Here is an 11,198-nt window from a genome sequence, read left to right on the forward strand (position 1 = left end):
CGCCCCTGACCTTAGGCACACTCTACGAGCTCAAGTAGCCTGCGACCTTCATCAAGATGGGCATGCTTGCGAATTGACCAAAATGATAACAGACAGGACACGTGTCATGATAGGCCCGCTCCACATTCGATGACAGTTGTCAAAGGCTCGCGTTGAAGTGTCTCCAATGCTCTCTCAAATATCCTCTCAAACTAAGATAAAGGAGATTTTGTTTTCAGCCACACTCCAATGGTATGTTATACGGCCTCAAAATATGAAATTCCCAAAACTTTTATCATATATAGCAGGTTGTTATAAGTAAATAACTTAAGTGCATCTCCAACCCAATGCTATTTGGGCTGTCATTTGTATAATATAACAGATGGGCTTCAAATGGGCTCTCCAATGGGCTGCCATTTCCTCTATCAAATTTTAACTTTGCCAATTCTAGCGGAAGAAATGGCAACTGCTATTTCCCTATTTCGTTCCTATGTAGGGCAACAGAGAGAGAGAGAGAGTGAAGAGAAGCGCGACCAGTGACAGAGAGAACCAGAAAACGGCTCAGTAGGTGAAGAGTTGAGTGAGAGGTTGGACCTTTGGAGCTGTGACCAAGAAGAAGACGAAGATGAACACAGACATCACAGCATCGGCGAAATCAGAGTACCCAGTAATAGATCGAAACCCTCCCTTCACCAAAACAGTCGCTAACTTTAACACCCTCGATTACCTTCGTCTCGTCACCATTACCGGCGTCTCCGTCACCGTCAGCTACCTCTCAGGTCCACCCATATCCTCCCTCCATATGTGTGTGTGTGTGTGTGTGTGTGTGTGTGTATTTGTGTGAATTGTTTGTTCAATTTATTAATGGGTTTGATTAATCTACAGGAATAAAGCCGAACATAAGAGGTCCTTCAATGGTGATTGGGGGACTGATCGGTGTAATGGGCGGGTTCATGTACGCCTACCAGAACTCTGCTGGGAGAATAATGGGTTTCTTCCCTAACGACGGAGAGGTAGCTAAATACAATAAATAGGAACTCTTTTATTATTGGGTTTCGTGATTTGCATTTCTTGGATGAACTAAAATTGAAGGCATCTACCTATTTTTCAAGTTTATGTATGATGAATTTTTGTGATGCTATCAATAATCAGATATTTCTCATTGCTTGTTGGTTGTCTTTGTTTTGAATTGCATACTTTGTTTTAACAATCAGCTATGCCCTTTTTGGTGCTTCCAGCCTTTTAGAGACTAATTATGTTGTGGAAATGCTCCATTCTCAAATTATTCTATCAGTTAAACATGCTTTACTGTATATATATTTGTATAGATTTTTACAAGGTAGACTATATTGGGGGAGAACTATAAAACCAATGCAAGTCATAGACACTGTATACTACACTGTATACTTCAAGCTTATTGATTAATGCCGATGGCAACCTTTTTGGAAGTAGTTTGGAAGTATGCAACCTTTTCAGAATATTGGAATTTGACAGAGTAGTGATCATATATATAGTATCTGCAGTCTAAACATAAAATAGAAAGACGATCAAGTCAGGAAGCAATCGATACGGATGCAAGCAAAAGGATAAGGTTGTTGATCTGGATATTTGCAAACAAGATTTTTTTGATCGGCAATTGCAAACAAGATGGTCAGGAGAATATTATCGTCAAGAGTAGTAATTTTTTTTTTTAGCCAAAAGAAAGCATGCTTTTGATTTGTGTTTGGATAAATGATTGTTTAGCATATTGACTTTAAGTGATGCTTAGTATAATTATGATTGCATTGATTCAGAAATAATCTGGAGTGAAAAGTTGTGAAAACTGAAGATTGAGTTTGTTTCACTATGTTGAACTTGTCCAGGGTACTCTTTTGTTCATTAATCCTCTGAAATGCTTTTGGGTCCAAGTGTGATATTGAAGTTAGGAAATCTTGAGTACTTGTGAGTATGGTTTGGGTATGTCACACATTATTCATAGCCTCGACCTCCTCAAGAATCAAGTAGTTACTACAAGGATTGTTTTAACTTGAGTTTTTTAGCAACTTTCCTTCTGTATTATTTAATTAGTTTGTATATGTTTGCTTCCCTATGTGTTTTGATTCTTCACATTTGTGCATAGAAATATTATATAAATTGCTTAGTTAATATATTTTGATCATCTTTATATCAGTGCGGATCCCTTTTATTTTTGTGTGTGTGTGTTTGGCTATTTTTGTAAGTGCTTTTGAAACTAGAATTGGATGTCAATTGATTTTATAGAAGATTAGGTTCTAAAGCAGGATTCAAGAATGAGATACCTTTTTTAATTCACTAAAAAGGAAAAACATGAATCTTGCTTGCCGATGAAACATAGAAAAAGTTGGTTTAGTTTACAATGAGACACCACTATTAAAGTATAGAGCTAGAAGAATCTTTGCATAATAAAGCTTTGGTTTCCATGTGAAGTGTGAGATACACTTTCCTTTTTTTCAGTTACAAGGTTAGTTTTTCAAATTCTAACTTCTTTATGTGAAGTGTGAGATACACTTTTCTTTTTTCCCTATGAAAACTTTGAATTTGAAGCATTTTTACCAAACAAAATCAATGAGAGGTATTTGATTTTTCTTCTGTTGAATTAGGAGGCTCTTGTTTTTAATGGGTGTTGAGTATTCAAAGCTGATGAAAATTCTCTCAGTTATAGAAAGTTAATTTTCAAGTTGACCCTCTCTATATGAAAGCTCTCTCTTTAATGGGCATTGATATGTATATATGTGTGTGTGTGTATGTGTGTGAAAAAGTGAGATACACAAGTTATATCTGTCTTTGCATGATGTGATGAACTTTAATTTGCAGTCTCATTTGTGAGTTTTTTTGTGTGCGTTTTTGTCAGGACAATTAGCTTGATCAGCCAAGCTGCCAAAGACACAATTGCTGAGCTGTTTTTTTTTTCGAAAATTCAATTGCTCAGCTGTTGTTTATGTGATTGTTATATATATTAAAGAACACTTCGGTATTCCCAATTATGATAACTATCAATGTGATTGTTATATATATTACAGTAGGTTCATAGAGAAAGAAGCCAAGGAAAAAAAAGAGAGATGATGAGATTATGATGGACCTTTCTAACATGGACTCTCAAGCGAAAATTTATTACCAGCTGCGCAAGGATGAGATTCTTGCCAAACTACAAGCACACAACAAACTTTAATTATTGTGTTTCTCTTCCCCCATCTCCACCATGAGGGACACATGAAGTTGAGACTTTTGCAGCTAGTTGCTGATCTTTTGTGTAAATGGGCTGTCAAAAACAAATCTTTTGTGTAAATGGGTTCAATGTTTTAAGGCAGCTCAATTTTTGTGTAAAGGACAATGTTTTAAACAGCTAGCTTTGAATGTTGTAATGTCATTGTACATATTGTTTGTTAGTTCGGACTCTTAACAGGGTAATGAGATTTCAATCCCTTGTATTTACTTGATTTCTCAAATAAATGGAGACACCAATCATAGCAAAAGAGAACTGAATTATAAGCAAACAAAACAAAATAATTGTGAATTGAATTATCGCAATTGTACAAATGAAAACATCACACATCTGGACTGATACATAACTCAGACTCCTATGGAAAGCAGTAAGGAATTTTCAATAATGGATGAAACCACAATAAAGCAATACAAGGGTCTGAACATGACATGCAATTACATATGACAAGTTTTTTGATAGAGTTTACTTGTTATGTAAATGACAAGTTTACCCATTTTATTTTTATATAATTTACATTTTTATCTTTTACATTGAATTTGATAATTAATTATTTTTTTTTTAATCAGACAAATAAGCTAAATAAAATACAAATACTCACAAAAAAAAAAAAAAAATGGTTATTAAAAATTGGTAGTTGAAAATGGTAGTTGATAATGTTAGTTGGAAAAAAATGATTATTGTGCCAAAAAATAGCATTTTGAATAAAATGCACCATTGGAGTAGAGTTGCTAAAATATAACATTTTGACACTGTAGCTATAGTCAAATTTTAAATTTGGCATGCAAAAATGACTATTTGCATTAGAGATGTTCTAAGATACTAAACCTTTTTTTGAATTTTTGTGCAGATATGGGCTAAAAAGTCACATGAAAAAGTAAGAATAATGCATTGATTAAACTAAGGAAAGTAATGGTCAAAGTGTCAGCAGATTGCTAAAATATAGCATTTTGGATGAAATGCACCATTAGAGCAGAATTGTTACAATATAGCATTTTGATACTGTAACTCCTCTTAAAATATAACTTTACCATTGAGAAATAGCATTTTGTATTAGAGATACTCTTAAAAACCCTATAAATACTAGGGGGTTCATGACGTGGGGACGGCACATCCAAGAGGCCCCACTCCCATTCTATTTCATTTCTGCTCTATTTCTCTCCCTCATCTCTCTCATCTCATTCCTCTTAGCTCACCTTTCTCACTCATTCACGACAGTCAAGTGCAGGCCATTTCTCTCAGCATTCTTAAACCCTACAATTTACAAAGGTACATGTATCAGCCAAATTATAACTTTTAATAAATAAATTACACCGACCTCCCCTGAGTTTTGTCATAATTACAGATGGTATCAAACTTGCATTTTTTTGCACCATGCGATTTGCATTTTTTAATAAATAATAAATTAATTAATTACACTGACCTCCCCTGTGATTTGCTCCATTATGGCACATACACCCCTTCCATTTAAGATTTGGCCAATGACAAAAAAAAATAAAAATAAAAATAAAAATTAATTAAATTAAATTAATTAAATAAATAAATAAAATTGATTTCAGCGACCAAAATGTCCATCAACTAATTAAGAGGAAAACATGTGCCAATGACATAAAAATAATTGATTTCAGCGACCAAAATGCCCATCAACTAAGAGGAAAAGATGTTACTATCTCATCCACATCAAGCACAAGGGTCTCAGAACACCACCCATCAACTAAGAGGAAAAGATGTTATTATCTCATCCACATCAAGCACAAGGGTCTCAGAACACCACCAACCCACCCCCCCGCGCCGGCGCGGGGCATGCGTGCGCGTGTTAAAGGGCGGGTTGAGAGAAGCCATAGACCATTACCATTACCTGGTAAAGGGAATCATTTTACTAAAATGAGTGAGTTTTAGTACCTCTTGCTAGAAAGGCAAAGTTACATTTAAAAGGGACGAGTTGAGTGAAACCCGATAATACTCCTCCTTCTCTTATTAAAGAGATGAGTGGTCAACAACTGCCCTTACTAAAAAAAAAAAACACGAGTCAATAAAAACTTAAATAATTACTCCTCTTATTGTATAACTGTGACAATTGCAATCACGCATGGTTGACCCGAATTAGAAGCAACATGCAAAATAAAGACTTCACAAAGAAGGTAGTAATCGACTAAGAAGTGACTATGGGAAGTCAGCAAGTCCACGGGAAGTTGGCAACAAATTGGAAAGTCAGCGACTTCCAAAGGGAAGTCAGCAAAGAAGTTCGCAAATGACTTCTCTAAAAAAATTAAGGATTAAAATCATAGGACTCTCTTTTACCATCAAAACTATGTATAAAATCCTAATAGAATTATAAAATCATCATAATTACCAAATGTTATCATACAATCCCGTTTCCGTTACTCTGCCATCACATACCGCATGCTCCTGCTTACTCTCTTTATGCCGAAAATACCCTTTAAAAACTTTAAGCTTGCACGTGATTGTCACCGTCAGCAAGTCGTCATCTTCTCCTTCACGTGAGCATAGCTATACCTGGTACATTCATTTAAGGTGACCCAGAGTGAAAATCGGAGGTGACCTAGACTAAAATGCTATGGTAAGGTGGTGTATAAGTCCAATACATGCTCGTTCAATTGCTTCAATGAACAGTTCATATCTGGATTTCATCTCCACTGCACACAACTTCCAAGACTTTCAGAATTGGAGCTTCAAAACTTTCAGGAATGCGTAACGATTACGGCCTTTTTCCTTGTAATTGATATTGGGATGAACGGAATTTACAGCCAACTCCAAATCCCAACTTTCCTTTCTTCATCACCAGTGGAGATTTAACGGTGGGTCTAAAAGATTCTATACATATGGGCCAATTAAAAAGGCACCCTTTTCTTTTCTTTTTTTCTTTTTTACATATATTATAACATTTTTAAAAAAATTATTTCTTATGAGATTTGATAGTGGACCCCGCCAAAAGATTTTTATACCATCCCAATTTTATTTCTCTCTATTTTTCTGGTCATTCCATGTTTTTTATATCATTATACCAGACCTAATATTGAATATTGTGGGAATTGGTAAAACTTTTCATATTTCCTTATATACTTTTATCTTCCTTTTTTTTTTTCCTTATTTCTCACATCTCCTTCCTCTCTCATTACAATTCTCTTTTCCACTATCACAATTTGAAGAATTTTTTGGAGCATTGGACCTGTTCTTATTGTCTTTTACTTTAAATTATTTTATAGTTTTATTGATTTTGTTATCATAAAATTGTATATTTTGTTTGTGAGTTGTAACTTTTTTTTATTTGTATGATTGAATATGTCTACTAGAAAGTGAATAAAATAATAGATAAAGTAATTCAATCTAAAAAATGAGTTATTGATAAAATTGTTTAATTAATAATAAAAAGATAACAAAAAGGGATCAAAATTCAACAAATGAATAACAAAACCATCTAAAAGAAGTAAAAGATTATACAATAGTGAAATGTCACTTATATTTTTTTTTTTGTCTAGGACCTCAAATTTAATAGAGTCACCCTGAGTCAAATGTTGGTTAGTGTGATCAACGTAAAAAATTAAACTAGTTGGACATGAGAATGGACAAAGTATCATAATTATTTTTTTCGTTATTGTCTAGCTAACTTGATAATCACAAAAAAGATACGAAAGGAACAAAAGTAACTTGGCGTTTCCTGAGCATGATAAACAAGTTTGGGAATAGAGGGCAACTCTAGGTTAAGAAATCTTAAATTCTAGAAGAAGTCTAAACCCAAGCAATAGTTATTACCACCCTCTCCAATAACTTTTCCTATTCTTGATTAAAAGGATTAAGGAATCGATTTGATGACATAACACTACCACCACAAGTTCTCTAATAAATTGAAGGAGTCCTAAAGAGGTATGTCAAAAATTAAATACAAAATCCGTACTTTGATATAAAATGGTTCAAGTGTCTGCCTCTGTCATCGCTTTTCTTCATAGCATCGAAGAATGGTCTAAGAAAGTCCCGAAAGAAAGGTCTAAGAAAGTCTTTTCCTGCAAAAGACCTTACCGGCACCACTGCCTCTGTCGCCTCCTTTTTTTTGTTAATTCAAAACACTTTGATTTGTAATTTTGGAAATATTTTTCATAAAACAATTTTTTAAAAATAAAAAAATATTTTCGTAGTTACAAACGACGCATGAATAAAACTGTTTCTGTGATTATATTTTAAATTTTCTCTGTTCCTCAATTATGAAGAAAAATTCCTTTCAATAATTTGAACCTTAACTTGAAAGCAGATTCATATCAACTATATATAACAGAAAATTATTATAAGAATGCAGAAAACCATATCTTACCTGCACTTACTTTAATCGGATTCTTGTCTGCTTGCTTTTTTGTTCTTTTTCTTGCCTTTTTCGTTAAAAGACAAAACGTGTCGTGCCTTTTGATGTTTTCTGAGGTGCAATTTCGTAATATATTTCAAAACGGAGGTCTTTTATTCACACAATCTTCAATACGTGACCTCGTTACGAGCGGAACAAGTCCTCGTGTCCGTTAATTTTTCGAATTCAAAACCGCCACCACTAAAACCCACCAACACCACCACTCCCCACCTCTCTGAATCTGTGCTACCCTTATCTTGAAAAAATTACAGTTTTGTTTCTCTCTCTAGGATACCCTTTTTCTCTCTCTAAAGAAGGTTGCTGCTTGAACTCTTCAGAGCTCTAAACCCAGAAAAATCAGTGTTTTCTGAGGATTTTTAGCTTTGATTTGATTAATCAAGTGGTTACAGAAAATGGGTGCTTCAGGAAAATGGGTAAAAGCATTAATAGGACTGAGAAAGCCAGAAAAACAGGACTATGTAAGCAAACATTTGTCTACTATGGATCTATACATATATATATATATTTGTTTCTCCTCTGTATTAATCTCTCTCTAAATTTTTCTCTCTCTAGGAGAAGGTGGGGGTAAAGAGCAAGAAATGGAGGCTATGGAGGAGTGGTTCAGGGGATTTGGGGTCCACGTGGAAGGGTTTCAATGGAAATCATCAAAGAGGTACTGCATCAGAGGGCTCTGATTCTTCATCAGTGACTACTAACGATGCTTTTACATCTGCTGTAGCTACTGTGCTTCGAGCTCCTCCTAAAGATTTCAGGGCTGTGAGGCATGAATGGGCTGCGATTCGGATTCAAACTGCGTTTCGCGGCTTCTTGGTAAATGGGTTTCTCTGTTTTTCTATGTTTCTGTCTGTTTGGTTGATAGAGAAAGTTAGTGATAGGAAAATTAATTTACTTTCCTTCTTATGAAAGAAAATTGTTCTACTCAAACTAAGGGTCATTTAAAGCAATTCTTATCTAGCCACATAACTCTATCCACATAACTAATCATGTCAATCTCCATTGACTCAACTTCTTACTTTCTGTCCTTACATATATCCTGAATTTTCCCAGCAACCAAACAAGGGTATTCTGTTTTCATGGATGGATAGATAGATATATCCACTTAACTATAATGAATGGATAGGAAAAAACTTATTGAACAGTTCAAACTCATGGAGGAGAGTTTAGCAGATTTTCCAGTAGAAGTGGATAGTTATCTTCAAAATTATAAAACCTAAGATCTGGAGTGCTTTTTTGACCTTGAGTCTTGACCTTTTTCTTTTTTTTTTTTCAATTTGTGGTAATGGATAATGCAGTACTATGCATAAATGAGAAATTACTGTATCCTCAATTGACAAATTGACTTTCTTTTTCATGTAAAGTGAAGTAAATTCAACACATTATGCCTTACACAATGAAGAAAATAACTATACTTTCTTTTCTCTTTCTTTGGCAAGTAATTTTGTGTCACCAAAAAGAAAAAGGCTAAAAAAAAGCTCTAAAATTGGAGGGATCGAGAAGCTCTAATGATCACAAAGGGTACTCTCACACCCCAAGAGGTTACAATGTAACCCTATTGAACATTTTTAACTTAAGCTTTAATTTATGCACTTGAAATTTCTTCTATTCATTAATGTTCCAAAATTTGTCTGTGTGGATATCCAGTTGTTGTTGAGCTTCTTGTGGAAAATTTGGATTGCTGTTCAGGGAATTTTAAATCTAATAAAAATGTTGCAAGATTTAGTGGGTGTTATGTGATTGTATTGTATAGGCAAGAAGGGCTTTAAGGGCCTTGAAAGGAGTGGTGAGGCTTCAAGCTTTAGTTCGTGGCCGGCAGGTGAGGAAGCAGGCTGCTGTGACACTGAGGTGCATGCAGGCCCTTGTTCGAGTTCAAGCACGAGTTAGAGCTCGTCGTGTTCGTATGTCTGTAGAGGGGCAGGCTGTGCAGAAGATTCTGGACGAACACCGCAGCAATGCTGATCTCTTAAAACAAGCTGAGGTATAATGAGTCTTGTGTTTGTTGGCACCTAGATACATTCTTTCTGATTTTGAAAAACATTGGCTCTAAAACAAATAAACTTCAGTTCTCCTTTTATAGGCATCATCAGCACCATGAATATTGAAACTAACAAAGGGTATTGAGTTTGTGATGAAACTAACAAAAAATTGAAATTCTCAGGAAGAATGGTGTGATAGTAGAGGAACACTAGAAGAGATCAAATCAAAGCTACAAATGAGGCAAGAGGGAGTTTTTAAGAGGGAAAGAGCACTTGCATACTCTCTTGCTCAAAAGGTATGTGGAGTTTATTAAGTCGAAAGTGTTTTGTTTCTCTGTCAATCAAAATGATAATTAATATTCTTCATATTATAACAGCATTGGAGATCAAACCGGAATTCAGATTCCCCGTCAAATTTCTCAATGTTCTCTCTCAAGAATCAGGAGCTGGACAAAAATGGCTGGGGGTGGAGTTGGTTAGAACGTTGGATGGCAGCGAAGCCATGGGAAAATAGGTTGATGGAACAAGCAGCCCATAACAATGCCTCAACGACAACTCCACTCTCTAAAACATGCAGAGATGTCCCCAAGGGCAGCCATTCAAAATCTTCTGAGCAGCCGTGTTCGGTGAGAGTGAGAAGAAACAATGTTACCACTAGGATTTCTGCCAAACCTCCCCTGGCAGGACAAGTAACTCGCTCATCTTCAAGTCCGAGTTCTGATCTTAGATATGATGAGAGCTCAGCTTCATCATCATTTTGCACATCCACAACTCCTATTTCTGGAAACACTGTCCTGGGAATAGAGGAGAGCAATAACAGTAGGCCGAGCTATATGAACTTGACCGAATCAACTAAGGCTAAGCAGAGAAATGTATCTCACAGAATTCGAAGGCAGTCCATGGATGAGTTTCAGTTTCTTAAGACATTATGTAATGGGGATTCGAAAAGCATTGCTGGTTCGGAATTTTCTTCAGTCAATATGGACAAGCCACTTTCCTCGACCACCCTAATGGACAAAAACTCCATGAAGCTAAGGGGGAGGAATAACTGCTTTAATGATTAAGAAAACGAGTTGATTTGTCCTTGCCGCGAAGTTCAACATCTAGTTGTTCACTTTATTTGAGTGCTTGAGAATCTTGTTAAAGGGTTGTTCATTTTGTAAAGTCGTATGGTTGTCGAATTAGAGATTGCTTTCTTTGCTTCCAAATGTGTATCTGGATGAAATTACTATTTTAAAATGTGTATTTGTGCTACATGAGCAAAACTAGTAGTTGTGAAAAAAACTCAGATGTTCAAAAACTTAAAAAGTAACCGTGTATGATTAAAAAGTCCCTCCCTTCTTCTTTGCTATTTTGATAGAGTCACCAATCCAAATTGTACGAAGGCTCCTCCTCAAGGTTGAGTGTTTGAGTAATATTAGATGCAATATTGTGGTGGTGTGTGTTTTTACTTGAACTGACAAAATATATATAGAGAGGGAGGGAGACTGGCCTAAACCAACTTGTTCCCAGAAATTTTTAGGTGATTCTCTAGAATTCTAAGTTTTTCTCCATTTTGGAAGATTGGCATTTGGGTTTTGGGCCCCTTGGGCACCCAGTTTTGTAGGGAGAGTACCTAACCAAGGTTGGGTCC

General features: G+C 35.5%; 2 protein-coding genes across 4 annotated transcripts; both read left to right on the top strand.

Moving 5' to 3' along the window:
* Positions 1-423: 423 nt before the first annotated feature.
* On the top strand, positions 424-3,429 carry LOC132303682 (uncharacterized). Of its 3 annotated transcripts, none has more exons than XM_059801043.1 (3): positions 424-758; positions 865-992; positions 1,842-2,842. In XM_059801043.1, exons 1-3 carry the CDS (start codon positions 605-607, stop codon positions 1,890-1,892), a joined length of 333 nt encoding a protein of 110 aa, XP_059657026.1. In that variant the 5' UTR covers positions 424-604; the 3' UTR covers positions 1,893-2,842. The 3 variants fall into 3 exon arrangements, with proteins under 3 accessions (XP_059657026.1, XP_059657027.1, XP_059657028.1); XM_059801044.1 differs by lacking the exon at positions 1,842-2,842 and adding an exon at positions 2,849-3,429 and having other exon boundaries at positions 427-758; XM_059801045.1 differs by lacking the exon at positions 1,842-2,842 and adding an exon at positions 3,018-3,429 and having other exon boundaries at positions 427-758.
* Positions 3,430-7,784: 4,355 nt separating this feature from the next.
* LOC132302286 (protein IQ-DOMAIN 6-like) lies at positions 7,785-10,780 on the top strand. Its single transcript, XM_059799129.1, has 5 exons — positions 7,785-8,050; positions 8,145-8,402; positions 9,340-9,567; positions 9,748-9,861; positions 9,943-10,780. The coding sequence occupies exons 1-5, from the start codon at positions 7,985-7,987 to the stop codon at positions 10,627-10,629; spliced, it is 1,353 nt and encodes a 450-aa protein (XP_059655112.1). The 5' UTR covers positions 7,785-7,984; the 3' UTR covers positions 10,630-10,780.
* Positions 10,781-11,198: the final 418 nt, after the last annotated feature.

This window comes from Cornus florida, unplaced genomic scaffold, assembly GCF_030987335.1.
Source record: "Cornus florida cultivar Cherokee Brave unplaced genomic scaffold, ASM3098733v1 CherokeeBrave_3.0.0_Hap2_Chr04, whole genome shotgun sequence".
NCBI lineage: Eukaryota > Viridiplantae > Streptophyta > Magnoliopsida > Cornales > Cornaceae > Cornus > Cornus florida.

What these genes read in the sequence shown, in the direction of transcription:
- LOC132303682 (XM_059801043.1), top strand. Translation starts at nt 605, where the DNA reads ATGAACACAGACATCACAGCATCGGCGAAATCAGAGTACCCAGTAATA. An exon ending in CACCGTCAGCTACCTCTCAG is followed by an intron (nt 759 to 864) that starts GTCCACCCATAT and finishes ATTAATCTACAG; the next exon opens with GAATAAAGCCGAACATAAGA. An exon ending in TCTTCCCTAACGACGGAGAG is followed by an intron (nt 993 to 1,841) that starts GTAGCTAAATAC and finishes GAACTTGTCCAG; the next exon opens with GGTACTCTTTTGTTCATTAA.
- LOC132302286 (XM_059799129.1), top strand. Translation starts at nt 7,985, where the DNA reads ATGGGTGCTTCAGGAAAATGGGTAAAAGCATTAATAGGACTGAGAAAG. An exon ending in CTGCGTTTCGCGGCTTCTTG is followed by an intron (nt 8,403 to 9,339) that starts GTAAATGGGTTT and finishes TGTATTGTATAG; the next exon opens with GCAAGAAGGGCTTTAAGGGC. An exon ending in ATCTCTTAAAACAAGCTGAG is followed by an intron (nt 9,568 to 9,747) that starts GTATAATGAGTC and finishes TGAAATTCTCAG; the next exon opens with GAAGAATGGTGTGATAGTAG.